We start from the raw sequence: 22,985 nt of genomic DNA on the forward strand, positions 1-22,985 counted from the left end.
CAGCTCGTTCCAAGAGCCTGGTGATGGGGGAACAGAACCGGAGCCCAGGGAGGCCCCCGGCCCCCCACAAGCTGGGCCCTGTACTCAAGGCCGGCTGGCTGAGGAAGCAGAGAAGCATCATGAAGAACTGGCAGCAGCGATGGTTCGTGCTACGTGGGGATCAGCTCCTCTACTACAAAGACAAAGATGAGAGCAAGCCCCAGGTAAGGCCTGAAGGTCCTGTGTCCCTTGGGTGTTGTGCTGGGACAGCACAGGGGTGGTAAAGTTCAGAGTGTGAGTGCAAGCAAGGCCAGCACCCAAGTGTGGGTCTTAACTCCGTGCGTGTTCCCATATCACAGCTTGTTTTTCTGAAACACACTCCCAACTTCTGAAATGTAACCATTTCCTTTTAATATTGGCAGAGTATATCCCCACCTAGCTTTAAAAAGCACTTCCCGTGTTCTGCTCAGCTCCTTAGTGCTTCCCACAAAGACATGTGCACGTGTTTCATTCTCATGATCCAGAAAAATGGGTTCCAGACAAATCTAGCCTTACACTGAAATCTGAATGCCTGTGAAGCTCTATGTCTGATGTCTCTACCTCAAATAGGGGGTCTCCCTTGCATTACGGGGGACCTCCCTATTCGGGTGCTCAAAATGCCTGGTCTTACACCCTGACCAGATTAAGTTTACTCACTCAGAGCAGCGAGTAGCTTCATCTGTCGGGCATGGAGTCATCACAGCTGAACCACATAGACACCAAAACAGTGCTCTGCAGAGAGCCTTCCAAGACAGCTGGGCCTGCAGGATTGTGGCAATCTAATCCTTGTAAGAGGTAAAGCCAGGACTCTACAACCATGTTCACTGCACCCATGCATTGAACCTCTATGGATCAATAATATTTCTATTTATATTCACACTGAACATGGGCAAATTGTCTTTTCTTGTATTAAGGGCTAGACAATACTATATAATAACTACTTACATTTAGATTGTACCAGGTATTATAAGCAACCTGGGGATGGTTTCAAGTTTATAGGAGGGTATAGAAAGGTTACATGTGAATAAATATATCGTTGTACACGGGGACTTGGACATTCATGGAGGGTTCTGGAACTATCCCTGCAGACAGTGTGAGATAGCCACTATATTTCTTGGGGAAAGAATACGGAAGAGATGATAAAGAGCATGTTCCAAGCCATACTCACTATCAATGCTCCAAGTTGGAAAGGACACTCAGACCACCTCATTCAAAGTCAGAAGTCACAGAGCCTTGGTAGACAGGAGAATGTGCATGTCTCAGTGGTTCCCACAGCATGGGAAAAACAAAATGTTCCATGCAATTAAGATGTGAACCTGGGTGCAGGAGGATGTCATGTTCAAAGTAAGAGAGTGACTCCTTCACACCTGTGCTAGGTCATCTGAGAATTTAGACATGTCGGTTTGGTTTGCTTGTATCCTTTCCATCTCCCCAACACTTGCTTTGATAGAAATGGGGCTGGGGGCAGGCTTCATCTCACAGCCTGCGGTGATGGAAGGAGCCAGCTACAAGTTAATGACTCGGTGGCTTCTCCTCGTGTGTGTTCCAATGGTTACCTCCATTCATGGAGGGTAATTCTGGTTTCTATTCTGTGGCAGTTATGTTACCTTTCCAAAATATGTTTGCGCTCAAAATGAAAAAGTGTTGCCTAGTAATGTGAATGAGCTTAATTCATTGAACTATATACTTTAACAATGGCTACTATGGTGAACTCTGTCATACAAATTTTATAATAAAGAGAAATATATAAAAAAATAGAACTGCTTTAGGAAGATGGTCACATAGGTAACAGCACAAATGGAAAGTGTGTAGGACAAAGCTCATGAGGGTGGACCAAACCACAGTTAACAGGAAGAAGGTGGTTCCAGTCCAGACTGGGAATTCCTGATCTCATTCAGTCCTTCAGTTTTATACAGAAGGAAAACGGTGTCCTGAGTTCAGTGAGGCAGATGGGAACTCTGCAGTCAAGTGGATCTGAAATGGATTTGGATTCCATCTAGCATGTTAATTACATGACTTGGGACAGTCACTTTCTTTTCATCAACTGAGGTTTTAGTTGCAAAATGGGACAGTATTACCTACATGACAGGGAGGATGCTGCAATTAAATTGCATAACAGCTCTGTAACCAAGGGACGGTCTTGGCTCACTGAATGCTTAAACCTGAACCAGTTTGTCCATAGGCTTACTTTCCCTGTCCCCCTTCCAGCCCCACTGATCCCTCTCCCCCAGAGCACTGTTTTTCTTTTGGCCTCGTTGACCCATCAATAGTGTCCATGATCTGCCATTCTGACATCAGTGACAAAAATGACCAGAATTTCACAGTCATGTTCTGGGATCCTGCTGTCACCCCCTGCTCTGCTCAGCCTGCAATGCTTCCTTCTGGGACATCATTGTGATGCTGAGTGATGCTATGTATTGACAACCCTGAGGTCCCTCACTAGTGAAGATCCCTCTTCTCCAAGTGTGCCCATATGTTCTTGCTGTAAGCCCTGTGGTAGACCGGGCATCCCTATCTCCCATCAGATGGCTCTAGAGCATGTCTATCCCAGAATTTCCCATTGCTACTACCTTTTCCAGACCTTGACAGTGTCTAGTGGGAGCAGCTAATTAATGGCGGTAATCACATCCCCCAGTCACTGGCCTGGATACATCACTAACCCTTATACCCACCCCAGGTCAGACCACATCCTTCATCTCCAGGGAGAATGGCCCATCTGTGAAAGGAACCGGCATACCCCAACAGACACCAGGCTCTGCTCAAAGCTCCTCTTGAGACTCTCTGGGTCTGTTGACACTTCCAGGGTACTGGGACCTAACCGCTGTTCCATAACCAACTCTGACTCCTGAAGCAGCCCTGCTGTACAGGCTCCTAATCTCAAGGTCACTATTAGTCCAACTTGACATTTAGCTTCTACAGTGTGATCTCAAACTACTGTCACAATCAGCCCACAGATCTCTACTTAATTTCATGAAGTACATGTAATAGACTAATTCTTAGTATCTGGTTCCTATAAAATATGCCCTGCTCACTGTTCATAGTGACAGCACGGCCAGGCAGTCAGTACCCTCTCGGCAGGGAGCCTGCACCAGCTGTTGTAATTGTCAGGACAGGGAACATCCAGCTGCCTGTGATGTTGCCCAGAGCTCAGAAGTCAGGATAAGCATCAGTCATAGCTCATGTCCTTGCTCCCTCTCAAAGCCTTTATCTCTTCTCCTCTGCCTGTCTCGGGCCAGGAGGGCCAACCGCAGACAGCACAGAGATGGGGCGGGTGACTTGCATGAGCTCAGACATAAAAGGCCAGGCAGAGGTGCCTTCCAGAGCCTGACATCTGCCTCATCCGTTCAGTCTCCCCCAAAACAGGCTCCAGAGGCTTTTCAGCAGGCAGATCCTGCGGTTTTTCCAGCGGAGGAGTCCAGGGGTTTATTGTTGTTCTTTTGGGGGTAGAGTTCCAACGTCCGCTCGAAATGTTTTCTTGTAGCACAAAGCTTCCTCTCAAGCTTTGGTGACCAGCTCTGTGCATTTCCACTACTTGGAGACTCACTGTAGTTGTCTCAGGCCTTTACCTGTGAGTTTCTTGGCACTGAGTAGAGATGGACCAGGATAGAAATGCAAGTATAGTCTCCGGAACATAAGACCGAAAAGCAGTAACACTAGAGAGACTAGATTTATCTGCCTCTTAAAAGACAGGAAGTTCGGGAAGATTGGGCCTAAAAATGAGAAGAAAAAATAAGCAAAGAGTGGAGGAAGTCTACACCAGTAACTTGGAACAAAAAGGAAGCAGACTGAGCAGGGTCCCCAAAAACAGGATCTGAGATGGGAACACACACTTCAAAATTCCTTCCTCCTTAGTAAAAAGTAGAATAAAATCCAACCTTCTAGGTAAGGGCATCAGATTTAGAAAATCAAATGTGGCTGTTTCAACTCCCTAACCCCCTAAAAAGTTACAAATATGGTCAGAGTGAAGAGGGGGGAGACAGCCTCTGTTGCTGGGCAGAGTGGCCAGAAGCAGCTGACGTGTTTGGCTGACCTGGCTCCAGGCAGGCCTGAGGGCTGCCCAAGAGCCCGTGGCTTGCAGAACAGACCTGTCCCAACAGGCTGGGACTGGCAGCTCTAGACACAGAGCAAGAGGAGCAGAGACCAAGAGCTAGCCTGAGAGTCAGCTTCAAACGCTGTCAGAGGATTGGGACAGCAGCTCAGTCAGCTACTGTGACGGGAGCATGAGGACCTGAGTTCAATCCCCAGCACCCACATAGAAAGCAGAGTGCAGTGGCACACCTCTGAAACCCCGGGTGGATACCAGGGCTTGCTAGGCAGCCAGGCTAGCAGAGTCAGCGAGCCAGCTCCAGGTTCAGTGAGAGACTGTCTCAAAAAACATGAGGTGAAAAGTGATAGAGGAGGAGACTTGGACCTCGGCTTCTGACCTGAGTGTACACTCCTACACCTGTACACAAGTACATACACGTATACACAAGCATGTCCACATGCATCTCTCTCTCTCTCTCTCTCTCTCTCTCTCTCTCTCTCTCTCTCTCTCTCTCTCTCTCTCTCTCACACACACACACACACACACACACACACACACACACACACACACACACACACACACTTAGTAGGGCTAAGATACCGTGATAAACCTGGTGTCTGCGCGTGGTCCCTCCAGAATGGCACTCGGTCATAAGATTCCGTGTTTAGTCCCTGGGAAAAGGTAGTGGACAGAGCATCACTCCTGACTAAAGACCCAGCTCTAAATGGGAGCACTAAGTTCCCACTCCCCAGGAGTCACTTCACACTTAGCTTCCAGGCCCCTCAGTTAGGAGCAGCCTCCTCCCTGGCCCAGAGAGGAAAGGGAAGAACTTTCAGGGGTTGCTAGGGCAGTGGCCCAGGTGGAAGACATCACACTTCCAGTCCTTAGCCTCTTAGCAGGAAAGGCCACCATGGCAAAAGAAACACAGAGAGAAACAGGAAGAAGAGGGAGGAGGGGGAGGAGGAGGCGGAGGAGGAGGGGGAGGGTTGGGAGAAGGAGGAGAAGGTGTCAGCAATAGAAACAAACAATGTCAGGCGGAAGAAGCCTCCCTCATATTTAAAATTTTTTACCAGGCCTGGTAGTATAGGCCTGAAATCCTAGCTACTCTGGAAGCTAAGGCCAGAGCATCGCAAGTTCAAGGCCAGCACAGGCAACTTAGGGAGCCCCTTTTCAAAGGGGTGTAGCTCAGTGGTAGAACACTGACCAGCATGTGCCAGGCCCTGAGTTTAATCCCTAGCACATCCGAACATCAGAGAACTGTCTTTTACATCCTCCGAGAAAGACTTTAAACCTGGAGGAGACAGAGAACAAAACCTTCCCTGAGAAGTCAGAAGTGAGACTTCCAACTTGAGACACCTGGAAGAGGAGAAAGGTAACAGAAGAAGAGAAGAAGCATGGCAGATAACCCATCTTAGCAGGGAGAGAGAGAGAGAGAGAGAGAGAGAGAGAGAGAGAGAGAGAGAGAGAGGGAGGGAGGGAGGGAGAGAGAAGGGAAACAGTGCAGAGGCCGCTGCATCCTCAGAGACACACTGAGATGAGCTAGCTCTCAGTGCAGGAGCGCACACAGGGTGTGGGGGGGGTGGCAGGGGGTGGCGGGGGGAGCAGACAGCACTAGGGAGGTGCAGGGGAGAGGGGGAGGAGGCTGGAAGCACAGCTTCAGGTCTCAGCTGTGCTTGGAATCCTCCAGATAATAGCTGAAACTCACGCCAAGATGCAGTGGCATAAACATGGTATTTGGGGAAAGAAAGAAAATCCCATTTAAGAGACAGTCGAAAGTGCTGATTCCGACAGTGGCCGGGGTGGGGAGGAATGAATTGCTGTCTTGTGGCATTGTGGAGAACTATTTTATTCCTTGAATAACTTTGCTCTTTGAAGTCGGTGAAATAATTAATGTGGATTTTGAGAATACAAATTAGCCGGACCAAAGCCACTGGAAAGGCTTGGGATGGACCTGGGAATGAGCTACCAGGATAGTGCCAACTGAGATTTATGTCTAGTGTGATGATTTCTCACAGCAGTTTAATCACTCACATCCACCTCTTTAATGATTTTTAACTTTGTTAAAAATTTTCAATAAAGAAAACCAAAGAAAAGAATGGGACAGAGCCACAGGCCTAAAGCGTTCCTCAGATAATTAGAAAGGGATGGTGAGAGACTAGACGCGTCACCGGGGTTACCAAGGACCTCTGAGTCCCCCAATGGCCTCTGAAGAGCAGGCTTTGACCTACTGCTGGTGCTTAGAAATAGGCGTGGACAGTATGTGTGCGGCAGGCCACCTCAGGGAGGAGCCGAGAGGACGGAAGGTGAGGTCGGTCTTGCGCAGAACAGAAGCAGCAGCGAGTGGCCAGAAGTTGGATATGGCCTGACCTGGGTGCCAGAATGGAGAGCTGGGCCTTCGATCTGTCCCGGTGTGGAGGATCCACTATGGTTGAGGGACTCTCAGTCACTGGGGAAGTCGTTCTCAGCGGCGCTGGCAGGAGCTGGAGGGGACAGCCAGGAAGCACAGGGCAGAGAGCCCCCCTGCCCTGGAGAAAAGGCTTGTGGGTATTGGAAACGGCAGGGCCGAGTGTGGGAGACTATGGTGTTTGAGGGACACCCACCTGCCTCAGGCATCTGCGGGTCCCAGACAGGCAGATTGAGAAGCCACTTTCAAGCAGGCTGGGTTTCTGTTTTGCCTTTCTGTCTGTTTTCTTTACTTTCCTCTTTTCCAGGATAATAAGTGGCAGGAGGCTGAGCAGTAAGAATCAGTAAAAAATCAATGAAAAGTTTGATTTAATTTAGCATAAAAGCCTGGGGTGGAGAGAGGAAAGACAAGAGAGATGGGAAACAGGACTGTGGTGGGAGCGAGTGTTAATACGATCAGAAAGCTTTAGGGAAACTAGTAAAACCAAACATGCCAGAATGAAACAAAAACCCCCACAACAAACAAACAAGGAGTTCATTTTGTGTCCGCCAGCTACGTGGAGCCTGCCCTGGAGTGTGCTTGGTATACCCAGTGGTACTTCATGGGAGAAAATTGACTTTCCTGGCAGTATCAATTGCAAATGGCTTCCTATCCGATGCCCACTTCCCCCTCTCAGAGCTGGAAGCTCATCTGGCTTGAATCTGTACAGGTCTCATGAGTGCTGCCACAGTCTCTGTGGTACACACTCATTTTAAAAGACACTGGGAAAAAAAAATCTTAATTTTGCAATATTAATTATGCATTAGGTATAGTAAACTAAGTACATCATTCAATTGGAATAAGAAATATTTACAAAACTGGGAACCTTATGTGGGGGTTGAGAAGGCCATCCAATCCCATAACTTGAAAGTTGTAAGGAATTTCCAGCATGTAATCAGTCTCCAGCATCCCTGGGACTATCGTTGACCAAGCTTTTCAACCCCAAACAAAGCCTTTGGGAGCCCTTCCCTCCCACTTCACCTCAGAGAAGGGAGCATCTCACTTTCCAGTGAGGGACATGAGGCTTGACGTCTTGCTTAGGCTGATGGGTTCCCTGATAGCATCTAAAAGCCAGAACAACTTCAATGAGAACTGTGCTTGGCAGGGAACTCTCATCACAGTCAAAGGCATCCAGCAGGAGCCAGGGAGGATGCACTTTGCTGCCTGGCTTGAAGCTAGCTTATACACAGCTAGCTTCCTTATGAAGCTTAGGACCACCAGGACCACAGTGGGCTGGGCCCTCCTCTATCAACTAACAGTCAAGACAATCCCTACAGGTCAGTCTGATCTAGGCAACTCCTCAACCAGGAGTCTCCTCTCATGACTCTAGGCTATGTTACCTTAACAGTTAAAGGTGACCAGGACACTGCCACGGATGCCTGGCATCTGGACTTCAGTCAGTCATTTTACTAGTGTCCCACATCTAGAGAAAAAAAAATGGCCTTCACAGCTCACTAGCTCATAACCACAGAAGACATTTGTTGTGATTTAAATGGAATATGCTGAAGAAATAGTTCCACAGTTAAGAGTGCTCGCTGCTCTTCCAGAGGATCTGAGTTCGGTTCCCAGCACCCAAGTCAAGTGGTCAAGTGGTTACAACGGCCTGTAACTCCAGCTCCAAGGGATCCCATGCCTTCTTCTGGCCTCTCTGAGGATATGTGTTTACACATTTGGCATACATTCTGTCCACACACACACACACCCTCTCTCTCTCTCTCTCTCTCTCTCTCTCTCTCTCTCTCTCTCTCTCTCTCTCTCTCTCACACACACACACACACACACACACACACACACACACACACACACACATAAAAATACATCTTTAGCCAGGTGGTGGTGGCGCACACCTTTAATCCCAGCACTCGGGAGGCAGAGCCAGGCGGATTTCTGTGAGTTCGAGGCCACCCTGGGCTACCAAGTGAGTTCCAGGAAAGGTGCAAAGCTACACAGAGAAACCCTGTCTCGAAAAACCAAAAAAAAAAAAAAAAAAAAAAAAAAAAAATCTTTAAATAAAAAATATCCCCCATAGGCTCTTGTTTTTGATCACGTGGTGCCCCTGTTTGAAAAGGGTAGAGCCTTGCTAGAGGAAGTATGCCATTGGCAGTCAGCTTTGAGGGTTTATAGCTTCACCCCACTTCCTGCTCCCCATCTGTGCTTCCTGTGTGTGGATAGAAAATATGACCAGCCAGCTTCCAGCTCCTACCCCTGCACCCTGGTCCCCTCACTGTAGTAGCCTCTCCATCCCTCTGTAGGTCCAAATAAATCCTTTCCTGCCTAAGTGAACTGCATTCAACAAAGCTTTAGCAAGTCACCCAACAGAGAGAGGTCCATGACAGGCAGGTGCCCCTGACCTTGCCTCTGTCATGTTATCAGTTGGGTGGAGAGCACCGAAAGCCACGTCCTCGCATTCTGTGGATCATCAGGCTCGGTCCCTCACCGAGCTGCGTCCACTTACTCTGATTATCCCAGCCCCATGCTCTGTATTCTCCAAGGCTGACCGCCTTCATTCTCCCCTTCCCTGGTCACATGCCCTACTCCCTGCAGCAAGTTGGCGACATCCCCCCTCCTCTTGAATACAAACTGGGCTTTTGACTAACTGGCCACTAGAATGACCCAGAAGTGATGCTGCATGCATGCCAGTCCCCACCCCTGAGAAGTCAGGCTGTGCACATGTCTGGGCAGATCACAGCAGGATAGGGACAGTGTGGAGGGAGACAACTCCCAGGGACCTGACAAATGAGTGAGGCCTGGTACCTTCTGTCCCAGGCAGCTACCTGCTGTGCAGCTGTGTGAGTGACCCTAGACCACACTCTGTGGAGCAAAACTCTTTGCTCATAATTCACTCTCTTCAGACCACTAAATTTCAGGGTGCTTTGTGATACAGCAGTGAATAACGGCAACAGTTTAGAAATGATTATGCCCACTTTCCAAGACCTGCAAAATGTGCAGATCCACTTCAAGCCAGATGAGAAAACTGATGTCACATAGAACAAGGGAGAAAGTTGCTGGGGCCACAACTCCAGGAAAATAGTGTGATTCTAGAACTGTCTCCTTCAATCACTGCTGTGACATGCTGTTTATGATGCTGTTGGAAACCAAAGGCATGGGGAATGAATTTGCAGAGATGTAAGGGACATCTCTGCCAGCTGGCATTGACAGTCTGGGTTCATGGCAAATTGTTAAGATAAAGAGGAAAGTCCTACCTTTGGTTTAAAACAGCTGTTTAATTCCCCAAAATGGAGTGATCTCATTAAGAAGTTAAAAACACTCTGGGTGGTGGTGGCGCACGCCTTTAATCCCAGCACTTCAGAAGCAGGTGGATCTCTGTGAGTTCGAGGCCAGCCTGAGCTGCTTAGTGGGACTCTATCTTAGATAGATAGATAGATAGATAGATAGATAGATAGATAGATAGATAGATAGATAGATAGATAAAAATAAGGTCAGGGACTGGTGAGATGGCCAGTGGTTAGGAAAGGTCGCTGCTGTAGCACAGATCTGGAGCTTCCTTCCTAGCACCCATACTGAGCAGCGAACAGCAGCCTGTAACCCCAGCTACAGAATATCACACACCCTCCTCTGACCTCCGAGGTGTTTACTCACATGCAGTATACATTTGCACACATACACATTTTTAAAAAGTCAAGTGAGACAGAGTTAAGGGTTTTAATTAGTTGAAAGCTCAGTAGAAACTAATAGTGAGATTCACTTGCAAAAAATCTAATGAGGACCTTGAGTCATATTACAGATGCACACAAATTATTACAGGGGAGCAGAAGCCCTGATGAGCTTGGCCATGGTCAAACAAGGTCCATCTGGAAAAAGATAGTCCCCTCAAACCCTGCATTTTCAGTATGGCAGGAACTGGGATCCAGGAAGATGAGAAGTGCAAACACCCACACATCAGAAAAACAACTCAGTGCATGGCCTGGGGCAGGAAATCTTGGGAAGAGTACTATGTAAGGCATTCATCCTCCTAGGAAACACTGAGCAGACCCGCTCTGCATGACCACTCTGTTCTGATGGCCTGGCTTATTGGAGTAGGTGAGCACCAGTCCCTGGGGCTTGGAGGACAGGTTAAACAGAGGTGGTCTCTAAGGGCCTTTGGGGCTCTCAAAGTCAAAAGGAATGCAAGGGATGAAGACCTGGATTCAGCTAAACCAGGGTGGTTTTTTCCAAAGCCACATCCTATATGAGTCAAAAGTGACACCAGAGGAGAAGCTGGTGAGCTCTGGATCTGTCCAGAGCGGGTGCTTTCCCAGAATTCCAATTGTTGGTGACCATAATGGTCTTCAGCTGCCATCTTGTGCATAGCATCTGAACCCTGGGCTCCATGCTGGGCCTGATGAAAGCCTCAGAGGAGACCTAGTTGATAGTGGACACCAAGGGAGCCTTGGAGCTGTCAGCTCCCACAAGTCATATTTGGCCAGTGGACTGGCTCAGATTTCCTCTTCCCAGTCTCCATCCACAGCAGATAAGTAAGTTAACAATGTTGGTGCTCCCCCGCAGGACAATCCCACCGCAGACCCTGGCACAGCACATTCCAGTGGCTTTGCTATGCTCAGAAGGAACACAGTGGTACTGAAAAGAGAGGCACAGCAGCCCTCCAGCTGTTCAAATATATATAATTTATCTTACACCTTCCTGACGCTCTGGAGGCAACAGTAGCACTAGCTGGGAATATATTATAATTATAATAATTATATTACTATAAGCAATAATGACGTGGGAATATGCCGCCACTCCTCCAGGAAAAGGAAACTGTCACTCCTCCTCCACTTTATCTTCTAAAACTGACCTCTGTGAGCTCCGAGTGGGGTCAGATGACTGAGGTGGGTGGGCGCAGGGAACTAGGAGGTCAAGGCCAGCCTGGGCTACATAACAAGACCATCTCAAACAAAATCAACCCCCAACTTCTGTGTTTCCTCCAGAGTCCCTGATCATTCATAAAGATGAAGTGACCTCCTCTTGCTTGATCTACTAATTTGATTCAGCACAGAGCTTCCGGTGCCTCTTACACTAGATCAATTCTTTGGCTTTAAGTTGAACCCAGTTGATTTACAGTAAGAGCTGGAAGGTTGCCTGGTAAATCACAGGCTTTGTCAATTACTGGGCAGAAAAATGAATTGAGTGGCGTTGGGGCAGCAGGCAAATATACCTTACTCATTGTTTAGCTGAGCATGACTGACTTTGTATCAGTATTTAGCCATTCTAGCTCTTTAATGCATTGGTAGAACACTTGAACTACTGCTTATCAGCATAATTTCGGTGATTGGAGATGGCTTCTGTCAAGCTGATGCCTTCTCTAGGCTGCCAAGAAAAATAGATATGTTTCTTAAAGAGTGTGCAGTGTTTGCAAAAGCTAGAGAAGACTTCCGTCTGCCCCAGCAAGAGGCAGCAGGCGCTCTTGGCTGCAGTCAGCTCATCCACCTGGGCAGGTCAGTGTAAAAATGTCTGTACTGTTTCTCCAAATAGTCTATCTGCTGATAGTGTGGTAGCATCCCTCTCAGCAGCACCACACACCCCAGGGCATCCGCATTGCTGCTGGACTTTCCAGAAACACTATAGGATGGAACCACTTCCAGCCGAGGAAGGGTCCCATTCCCTTCCAGGTGGGCCCTTCCACTCAACCAAGTCCCTCAGGTGTATTCTGAGAAACACCAAACTTCTTAAGATACATGTTCCGCCACCCATCTAGACTCTGGACAACAGTGGGGTGTCGCTTATGAGCCAGCAGGATTGCCGTCAGGGAGGTGTGTTCATTTTAGTGAATTGGTCACCTTTGTGTCGCTTTAACAAAATATCAGACATGAATAACTGAAGAGAGGGAGGATTTATTTGGTTCACAACTCACGAGTCCCATCTGCAGTCCTTGGCGCTGTTGCTTCAGGGCCCACAGTGGGGGAGACTGTTGTGAAGGCAACAGCAGCATTGTGTGACAGAGGCTACCACCGCATGGCAGGTAGGAAGGACAGAGGGGAAGGGACAAGCATTAGGGATAACCGTCCTAGGCACCTCCCAAGTGACCAGATTGTTTCAGCTAGATCTCCTAACTGTCTACCACTTCCCAAAAGGATGCCACCATCTGGAGACCAAGGATTCAACACCTCAGCCTTTTGTGGGGGACACTTCACAGCCACACCGTAATGTAGAGTGGGAGGGAGGGAGGTGGGAAGTGCTTTGCAACAGAACGTATGGTGTGAACAGTGAAATAGCAGGGCAGGCCTGCGGTCTAGGGCTATCCATATGAGTTACTGAGAGACTGTGTCCCATAGGTGCCTCGCGGTGGGGGACAAAGGCAAGACAGCACCCCCAAGGGCTCCCAGCTCTGGTTCCAAACCCAGCAAGCAGGCTGGCCCTGCAGAATGCAGTGTAGAGTACAGGGGCAGAAATTAACCCTGATCTCCACCTGAGTCCTACATCAGAGAAAATCCTGGAAAGGTGTAGAGAGCCAGCAAAGACCCTCTCAGATCCAGAGAAGCCCAGAGCTGACGCCTGAGGATGCTGATTGTCTCTGAACTCAGCTGCCTCATCTGTGACATTGCCACCACACACCATGGATGGCAGGAAGGACTAGGCTTAGCCCAGGTCCCCCCAGCACCTCCACTTGAAACACCAGGGCATGGCAGGAAAAAAATGGCTTCCACCTTTTCCAATGAGTCAAGAAGGAAGTAGAGCCACTTCCACACTCCTAGGACCTCACACTACCCTGCTAGGCCATTCACAGGCTGGGCATTTGGTGAGGGACAGGAGCTGTGTTTGTCCCATGTGTCTCTGACTAACCTGTCCACTGATGATGCAGTAGCATGGCTACCAGCAGCACCATACCCCAAGATATCAGCACTGCAGTAGGCCAGGAAGGCATGGCATTCCCTTGGACCCACGTCAGTCCTTAGCTGACTTTCTCCAATTTTCCAGTCCAAAATGTCAGGCATACAGGGTCACTCCTGACCATACAAGATGGAGCCCAGAGCCCACACCCCATGCCATGCCCTGCAGACCATCAGAGCCAGACATTGTCCATTGGCTCTTGTCCCCAACAGCATATTGCAAATAGGTAGACAAGCCTTCTATTCCTTTTCATTTCCCAATATCCAGCCCTAGGAGCAGAGTAATAATCAGTATAGCTGTTCCCCTTTACTACAGAAGATACATTCTAAGACCCCTATGAGTGCCTGAAACTATAGACAGTCTAAAACCCATATGCACCAGGCATTTCCTATATGTGTAAATCTGTAATATTGTTTGATTTATAAATGAAGCACTGTCATAGGTTAATAGCAATAGGGAAAAAGAATAATTATGATTTATAAATGAAGCATTGTCATAGGTTAATGGCAATAGGGAAAGAGTAGAATAATCATGATTCATAAATGAAGCATTGTCATAGGTTAATGGCAATAGACAATAGGTAGAATAATTAAAATATCATGTGTAATTCAATTTTGTGCTTGAGGCCATTATAAAGGAAGGGTTACTTGAACCCAGCTACTGCGCATACCAGTCAACCTAAGAACTAAGATAGCCACTGAGTAGCTAACAGGAAGTGTGCTGCTCAGGTTCTGTCTGCCTAACATAAACCTGGACATCTGGGAAGTGGGAACCTTAATTGAGAAAATGCCTCCGTAAGACCGACCAGCCTGTAGGCAAGTCTTCCAGGTGTAGCCACGATTAGTGATTGACGTGGGAAGGCCCAGCTCACTGTGGGTATAGTACCACCGCCGGGCAAGTGGTCCTGAGTTCTGTAAGAAAGCAGGCTGAGCAAGCCATAAGCAAATCAGTAGGCAGTGTTCCCCCATGGGCTCTCGGCTTCAGTTTCTTACTCCAGGTTCCTGCCTGGAGTCCCAGGCCTGACTTCCTTCAGTGATTGGCTGATGTGGAAGTGTAAGAGGAATAAATCCTTTCCCAGGTTGCTTTTGGTCGAGGTGTTTCATCAGGGTGATAGAAGTCCCCACTCAGACAGGAGGGTAGAGTATACCTCGTGGCTGTGCGAGAAGAAGAGACTATTCACATGCTGTGTGGCACAGAACAGGAGAGCTTGAGCGTGCACCAAGCTATTGAATTTAAAAGCACACCACTTGTTGGGTCTTTAATCCCAGCACTTGGGAAGCAGAGGCAGGTGGATCTCTTCAGTTCGAGGCCAGCCTGATCTCCAGAGTGAGTTCCAGGACAGCCAGGGCTATGCAGAGAAACCCTGACTTAAAACCAAAAGAAAAACCAAAAATTTTGTATACATAGTTTAAAATGATTATTTCTGGAATGTTCCACTTCATATTTCCAGACTGTGGTTGGCCAAATGTAACTGAAAATTCAGAAAATGAAATTGAATAAGAGAGGACTATTGTTTTATTAAGAAGCTTTACCAATATGGAAAGACAATGTTTAATAGTGCTACTGTTCAAATTTGTGTGTGTGTGTGTGTGTGTGTGTGTGTGTGTGTGTGGTGTGTGTACGAGTAAGTAGTTCAAGACATCAATATTTATTTTCTCAAAATAGGATCTCATTAGTTAAAATAACTAACACTGATGTCCTCTGAGATCGTCTTGATAAACATACCAAAAGTTTACCTTTCTGTGGAACAACATCAGCTGTGGATGAGGATGAGGCTTCAGCTGTCCCTGTGGCCTCCCAGGTTGACCCAGTGGGGAAGGAAGAGGAAGAGGTCATGGGCGTGTTTGAAAGGGTATTTGAAGTTAATGTTGCCATCACTGCCTTCCGGATCCACTAGCAGAGCCTGGCCAGGTGTTCCCGCCCTCAGACCTCTCAGAAACAGTAGTAGACAGAGATTTGATGACACTAGAACCTTCTGCAAGCCTGTTACAAAATAGCATGCCCTTTTGCCTCTTCCCCTCCTGCTGGGGCAGATAAACACTAGAGAGTTTAGGAAATCCCTGGCTTAGCATTCTGCCCCACTAGCCACATAGCACCCTGGGACACAACTCAGCATCCTAACTCAAGCTGCCACCAAGGCGGGACACTTGAACTTATGAGCTCTGGTTCCATACAGACTCTTCCCAACATGGACAGCATCTTAGCTCACGAACATCGCAATAGGCATTAGAATGCCCTCACAGTGAGGCCAAGGGAGGAGGGGAAATCCTAGGGTGCTGTTGGGGTCATTGGTGCAGCCTCATCCACAGCCAGCAGAATATCCCCATCTGCAGGGAATTTCCCAGAGTGACTTGGGGCGAGTCAGGGCATACAGTTCGGGGAGTCTAGCTTAGAGTTCAATCTGTTGTCACACAGCTAATTGCACAAGCCAGATCTTCCCCCTTGGAAAGGGCACCCTTGAGGGCTCTAGACTCATCCTTCATTCTCAGCTGGATTTTTCTGTGGTTCATAACTGGGATGGAAATCACAGCTTGGGAATTATAAGGTATGGGGAACCCCAAACCCTACTTCCACGTAATGGTCTGTTCTTGGGACACTGATCCTAAGGCACACTCCAACCTGGGTCTAAGATTGTTCCAGATAAAGCAGAAGCTCCAAGACATAGTGTGGAATACCGTGTTCCCTGGGCCAGTCCTGGTATACAGATGAGGAGAACACCCAGAGTCCGTGTTGAACTCTGAACTGTCAGGACAGAGTCTTAGCAGAGACACACAACCGAATCGCCCCCACCCCTCAGCAACGTGAGCATCTTGCCCAAACACTCACTTGTCTCTGCTCTTTGCTGTGCCTGCGCAGGGTCTCTGCCTTGTGGAGGGTGATGGCTCCTGGCCACAGACGTGGACGATAAGGAGGGAGGGAAGCTGCCTCCCTACTTGGCAATGAGATTCCTTCAGGTTTGTATTATTTATGTCAGCTTCGGAGAGATCTGGTTCCTGGCTAGGTGTCAGATGGCTAAAACTTCTGAAGATGGATCTGAGGCCCCGTCAGAATTGCACCAGATAAGGAACCTGAGTGATCGCTCCTTAAACTAAGGTTCTGCAAGATTCCGCCAGGGAGGAGGTTATCGCTCAGCTTCTTTACAGGGACTGGCTTCACACAGTCAGGGTGAAAAATGAAGACTTCCCAGAAAGCCTCCCTTTACTAAGTTTGAGCTGAGTTAGGATTGCAAACACATCAACACTAAGGCAAACCGCAGGATCTAGGGAAGTGGAGGGAGAGGCCGCCATCTCAGGCCCTGGGGGAGTGCCTACAGATGGCGTCATAAACTCTAAAGAAGGACCCTACCCTCCTCATCTCAGACTCCCCAAATCCTACCTTATTTCATGACACATGAAGTATGGTAATGGGGGGACCCACAGAAATATTTTCATATCTAAAGTTCAGAAAACCAGGCCTGAGCCAACAAAGTCGTCTTTTAAGACCCATGTAAGGGATAATACTTCAATATTACAAACCTCATAATTTTTTCTAAAAATTATTTTTGTTATTTTATGTGTCTGGGTGTTTTGCCCGCATGTGTGTCTGTATGCTGTGTGTGTGCGTTGACGGTAGAGACCAGAAGAGGAGATTGGAACACCCCTGGAACTGGAGTTACAGAGGGTTGTGAGACTCCAGTGTGGGTGCTGGGAACCAAACCTATATCCTTTAGAAAAGCAGCCAATGCCCTTAATGGCTGAGTCATCTCCACACCTCCCCTGACAATAGTTCTCAAATGTTGATATGTGTGTGTGCATATATTCTGCATCCTACAACATTGGATCATAAATAAAACTTGACCATGTATCTCACTAACCACAGCAATCCTCTCTCCAGGTGCGGGACCCAGAGCTGTCCAAGAGTTAGCTCAGGAAATCCTCAAAACACCCCCACTTACTGAATAGGAAACGGGACTCTGTGGGTAACACAGGTATCACCTGAAGGCCCAGTGTGACCTCTAAGCCCCAGTCATAAGAGTGTTCAGTATTATTTTTTTGAGAGGTCCTGGGCATCTGCACAGCCCAGCTCTAACCCAGGTCCTCTGAGTACCCCAACCCATCAAATACTCAGACGCATCTAGAGGAAGATGCCTCTACAACATTCCACAGAGATGGAAATGCTAGGTAAGGCGGACTCAGTCCTAGTGCCTAATATCCATAAGCAGTGGGCCAGGCCTGAGACCTGACCTCTCTGAGGATAAAACCTTGGAGGTTTCCATGTGAGTCCCATCTCAGATGCAATGCCTGCCTGTCTTTCACGACTGAAGTCCTGGGTGTGAGACATTTGACTAGAGACAGGCAAGAAGAATTCTGCCGCTGTGCAGACTCTGGTCACAGGATGTGAGGGGGAATCACCACCTCATTTTAGTCTGAGGAGAACTGAGAGGCCTGCCATGCGAAATGTTCGCAGAAGAAGAGGCTATCACTCTCTGTTTGGAAGTGATGGATGGACATTCTGGACTGTGGAAGGGCTGAGCAGGCTGGCCTACTCCTGACATGAAGGGGGATGTGCAGGGAGTGGGTGTCTGGAGACACATGCCAACAGCCCATTACTCAGGCCTTAGCAGCACTCCATGAGTTATCTAACTGTCCTTTTTTGAACTTTAATATTATTTAAATGTTCTTATCTGGACGCAAACATTACAGGGTAGAACATGAAAAGCGCCTCACCATTCCCTCCCAAGGTATAAGAATCCCGTGACCTTCCTGAACATAGTTGACCCTCCATTATTTGAGGGCTGTGCATGTTCGCCTGACTGCAGGTTAAAAACATTGGAGAAGACAAGATTATGCCTGGCTGAACACGTAGAGGCTTTCTTCTTTGTCTGTTTTCATTTCTCCAAACAATATTATATGACAACTGTTTACATAGCATTTTCACTGCATGGGTTTTATAAGGAATCTAGAGACAGTTTAGTATGTATATGTACGGAAGACGTGCATATGTCTTACAAATCCTGCAGTTCGAACACCCATTCTCACTGTGTCTGTGGGGTCCCTCAAGCTCCTTTCCCAAAGCCACTGGTCCCATTCAGGAGGGCTCCACACTATTGTTAATTAATCACTTCCCAGAGGCCTGCACTTCTTAGTTTTGACATTTGGGGTACTACTTCCAACATAGAAATGTTGGGAGAACTCCACACTCAAATCATTGCTCATATTTATTATGCTATGGATTTCTTGTTAATAAACTTTGCCTATGTTTCTGTTGTCTTTTAGTAATAAAGTTTTTTATGCCAACATATCAAAATACTTTTATTTCAGTCTGATAGCATACAAAATTATTGAGATACTTTACATTCTTCGTACTGTCTTTGAACTCTGCTTACTGTGTATTTCAATTTATACACCAAATTTTCATCAAAACCACTTGGTTTAAGGGATAAGGGTGTGGTTTGGTAGTAGAATACTTACACAGTGTGCTGGAGGTCCTGGGTTTAATCCCCAGTACCACAAGAAAAGAAAAAGAAAAGAAACTACTTGAGTTCATAAAATATATATGTGAAGTAAATTCATAGATGCCAAGTAGATCCAAATAGATGCCTCCCATCAAAGATGTGCCTGTCCTAATCACCTGAACAAATTAATGTGTTCTATCCCATGAAGAAGGGTGGGGAGGGTTGTGGGTATACTAATACTGCAGTGGTGTGTGTGTGTGTGTGTGTGTGTGTGTGTGTGTGTGTGTGTGTGTGAGAGAGAGAGGGGGGGGGAGATGGAGTGGGGAGTGTGAAGGACAGAGGTCAACTTTACATGGGTTCTGGGGACCAAACTCACCAGCAGGCTTTCACAGGAAGTGCCATGATCTTGGCCCAATGCTGAATTTCATAGACTCTTCTAAGTGTGTGAACATCCAGTATGCACTCTGGCTTGGTGTCTGACTTTGTTCATTCATAGCACTAAAAGGTTTGTCTGTGGGGTGGAGAAATGGCTTAATGGTAGAGTTATTGACCTTACAGATGACCTAAGTTTGCTTACATCTGTAACTCCAGCTCCAGGGAGACCTAAACCTCTGGCCTCCAAGGGCACTTGCACTTGCGCACATGTGTCTATACATGCATGCACGTACATGCACACATATACACTTAAAAATGAAATAAATCAATAAATCTTTTTTTGTATTGCAAAACATACAGTATACTCACAAACAGGCACAGATTTTATTAAATAGGTCAAGCAAACAAACAAAAAAGACAGTTGTAGCCGGGCGGCGGTGGCGCACGCCTTTAATCCCAGCACTCGGGAGGCAGAGCCAGGCGGATCTCTGTGAGTTCGAGGCCAGCCTGGGCTACCAAGTGAGTTCCAGGAAAAGGCGCAAAGCTACACAGAGAAACCCTGTCTCGAAAAACCAAAAAAAAAAAAAAAAAAAAGACAGTTGTTCTCAACCAGTTTTATACGTAATTTGCCAGGGGGATAGAAAGAAATACAGGATTAGGCCTTTCATACAGAATAGGTATCTCCACGTTTCCTTCGTTTGTTATGATTTGAATCCATCATAAAAATAGTTGTTTTTTAAACACAACTGTTAGACTGTGGATGGGACAGGTGGTTCAACAGGACACCAGGACAGATTACTGGGGACTAAGCAGTTTAACAGAAGAGTTGTTAAGGCCATGGACAGACAGACTGAGAGGTACTTGGGAGGCAGAGGCTGGCAGCGCTCTGTGAGGTCCAGGCCTGTGGGGCTACATAGTGAGGCTTGTCTTTGAAAAAAAAACAAACTGTTCAATATGTTCAGTCTGTTTCTGAACTGTCTGTTCTGTTTCATTGGTTTATCTGATGCCGGTGTCCCGTTTTGGCCATTCACTATACTTTTATAAGAAGTCTCAATGTGAAATAATAGTTTTAGATCTCCAATTTTACTGTTCTGTTTCAAAGTTGTCCAGCTGTTCTAGGTCCTTTAGGGCTTTCTATGAAATTTAGAATTACTAGCCAGTTTCTACAAAAATGTCTACTGAAATTTTGACTGAAACGTCACTGAATATATAGATCCTTTCGGATGGTCTTGGCACCTTGGCAACAGGAAAGCTTCTGGTCAGTGGACTTATTATACCTCCCATTTATATAGCCTGTATTTCATTTCTCCAGACAATGGCTTGTGATTTGCAGTGCGCAGCTCTGAAATATCCTTTAGTGTATTCCTTCCTAAATATTTTTAGATTTCTGATGCTGTTTAAAACAGTTTCCATTTCCAGATTCCAATTATTTGTTGCTACTGTATAGAAAAAAAATGCTTTAGATTTGGATTAATCTTGAACCTTGAGCTTTGAGGAACTTATCTATTCTAGTAGCTTTTTTGAGATTTTACGTGTAGACAGTTATGCTGCCTCTGAATATAGTCTTACTACTTCGTTTCCAATATGGGTGATTTTTCTTTCTTTTTCCTTGCTTTATTATACCATACAAGCCCCCAATGATTCACAGGCATGTTGAGAGAAAACATAATTCTTGTTTCACTGCCCAGGTTGGCTTCAGCCTAGAGATATCCTCATCCTAGCAACCCATGTTCACAGTGGCACGTGCTTGGCGGAGACATTAAAACGTTTTACCAGCACTGTGTGTTTCACTTTGTGTGTTTTAGATAAAATGTGTTATTGGGTACCTAGACTTTTAACAGTCATGTTCTACCAGTGAATTGGTACCTTTGTATATTATGGGTTATCTTTTCACCATTGAGAACATTCCTTTGATGGAAATCTCCTTTTTCTTCTATTTTTAGCTACACCAGCTTCCTTAGAGTAGCATGATGCATCCTTTTCCGTTGTTTATACTTAAGGCAAATTTATTTTATCTAACATTTAATTTGTTCCTGTCAATCTCCAAACACACATGACGACATGGGCATACACATACACACACACACACACACACACACACACACACACACACACACACACACACTGACATGAAAATGCATACATACACACACACACTAAATATATAGATGAAGATTTGAAAACTAATTTTATGTAACCCCATTTGCCAATCCTTCGGGTTATTTCCTGTGTTATTTGAATCTTCCTCAGAAAGTTCTTGCCTGTACCAATATTTTTGAAGTGTTTTCCCCTAGTAGTTTCAGCATTTCAGGTTTCAAATTAAGGTCTTTAATCTATTTTGAATTGATTTTTATGAAGAATGAGAGATACAGATCTAATGTGATTTTTCCGCAGGTGAATTTTCATCCCATTTTGCCAGCACTAGCTGTTGAATGGACCATCTTTTGTTCCAGTGTATATTTTTGGCACCTTTGTCTAAAATTGGGTAGCTGTAGCCATCTGGGTTTACTCTAGGTCTTCTAGAGTGTTCCATTGTCCTACGTGTATGTCTGTGTGCCTTTACCATGCTGTCTTTGTCCCTATGGCTCTGTAGGATAATTTGAAGTCTGGTGTTAGGATTCCTCAGCACTGCTCTTTCTGCTTAGGGCTGCTTTGGCTACCTTGATCTCCTGGGCTTCCCTTGAATTTCAGGATATTTCTTTATAGTTCTGTGAAGAATGTCAATGGAATTTTCACGGGGATTTCATTAAGTCTGTAGAGAGCTTTTGGCAAGATAATCATGTCACGATATGATATTTAATTTGCTCATCCCGAAACATGGAAAGTCTTTCTGCTTCCTGCATCTGCTGTCACTGCCTTGTTAGTATCTCATGTGCGTCTATCTGTGTGTGTACACATGTTCATGTGTGTGCTTGTGTGTGCAGAGGCCAGGGGTTGACAGCTGAGGTCTCTCTCATTGTTCTCACCTTGCTTTTTGACACAAGGTCTCTATCTCCCTAAACCTGAACTTGATGATTCCGATAAACTGGCTGGTCATCAAGTCCCGGGGATCTCCCTGTCCCTACCTCCCCGGCACTGGGACTGTGGGCACACATGACCATGTTTGGTGTCTTATATGGGTTCTGGAGTATCAAACTCAGGCCTTCATGCTTGCACCACAGGCACCAAACAAACCATCTCTCCTGCCACGCTGTCATTATCTTAACATTTCATTCTGGAGGTCTTTCGTCTGACCATTTCTTGATTAGCTTTACTTTGGTATTTATAATTTTTATTTGAGGCACTCATATATGAACACATCCTTTGTATTTACTTTTTTTTTTTTTCTTTTTTAGCTTTTGGTTTTTGGAGATAGGGTTTCTCTGTGTAGCCCTGGCTGTCCTGGAACTCACTCTGTAGCCCAGGCTAGCCTCTGCCTCCTGAGTGCTGGGATTAAAAGCGTGCGTCACCACTGCCCAGCTCTTGTGTTTACATTTTAAACTATGGCTGAATGGTAGAGTTTTATTTTAATTTCTCAGCAAGTTTATTATTTGTATGTAGAAAAGCAACTGATTTTTGTATGTTAATTTTGTTTCCTGAACTATTACTGAAAGTGTTTATCAGACCTGTAAGTTTTCTGGAAGCAGAGAATCCACTTCAACAAGTTACCCTCTGAGCTCCTCACACAGTAAATGCATGTAGAAAATAAAACAATAAAAGTTTTCTGGTGAGGCCTGTAGGATCTCTTAAGTACAGATTTGGATTATCTGCAAACAGGGATAATTTAACCTCTTCCTTTCCTTTGGTAACCCTTTCATTTCTTTCTTTGTCTTATTGCTAAGACTTTGACACTGTATTGAGGAGAGTCTAGAGACTGGGCG

At 46.3% G+C, this 22,985-nt stretch overlaps 1 protein-coding gene across 7 annotated transcripts in view; it reads left to right on the forward strand.

The window, feature by feature from the left end:
- The window catches only part of Arhgap22 (Rho GTPase activating protein 22), a 165,990-nt gene that overhangs the window by 52,524 nt on the left and 90,481 nt on the right, over nucleotides 1-22,985 (forward strand). For all 7 annotated transcript variants that reach the window (XM_052733919.1, XM_052733917.1, XM_052733909.1 and 4 more), the window contains one exon: nucleotides 4-203. In XM_052733919.1, coding sequence (XP_052589879.1) covers nucleotides 4-203 — 200 coding nt within the window. The remainder of the gene's footprint in view (nucleotides 1-3; nucleotides 204-22,985) is intronic.

This window comes from Peromyscus californicus, unplaced genomic scaffold (genome assembly GCF_007827085.1).
Source record: "Peromyscus californicus insignis strain IS unplaced genomic scaffold, ASM782708v3 Scaffold_12__1_contigs__length_115047231, whole genome shotgun sequence".
Classification (NCBI taxonomy): domain Eukaryota; kingdom Metazoa; phylum Chordata; class Mammalia; order Rodentia; family Cricetidae; genus Peromyscus; species Peromyscus californicus.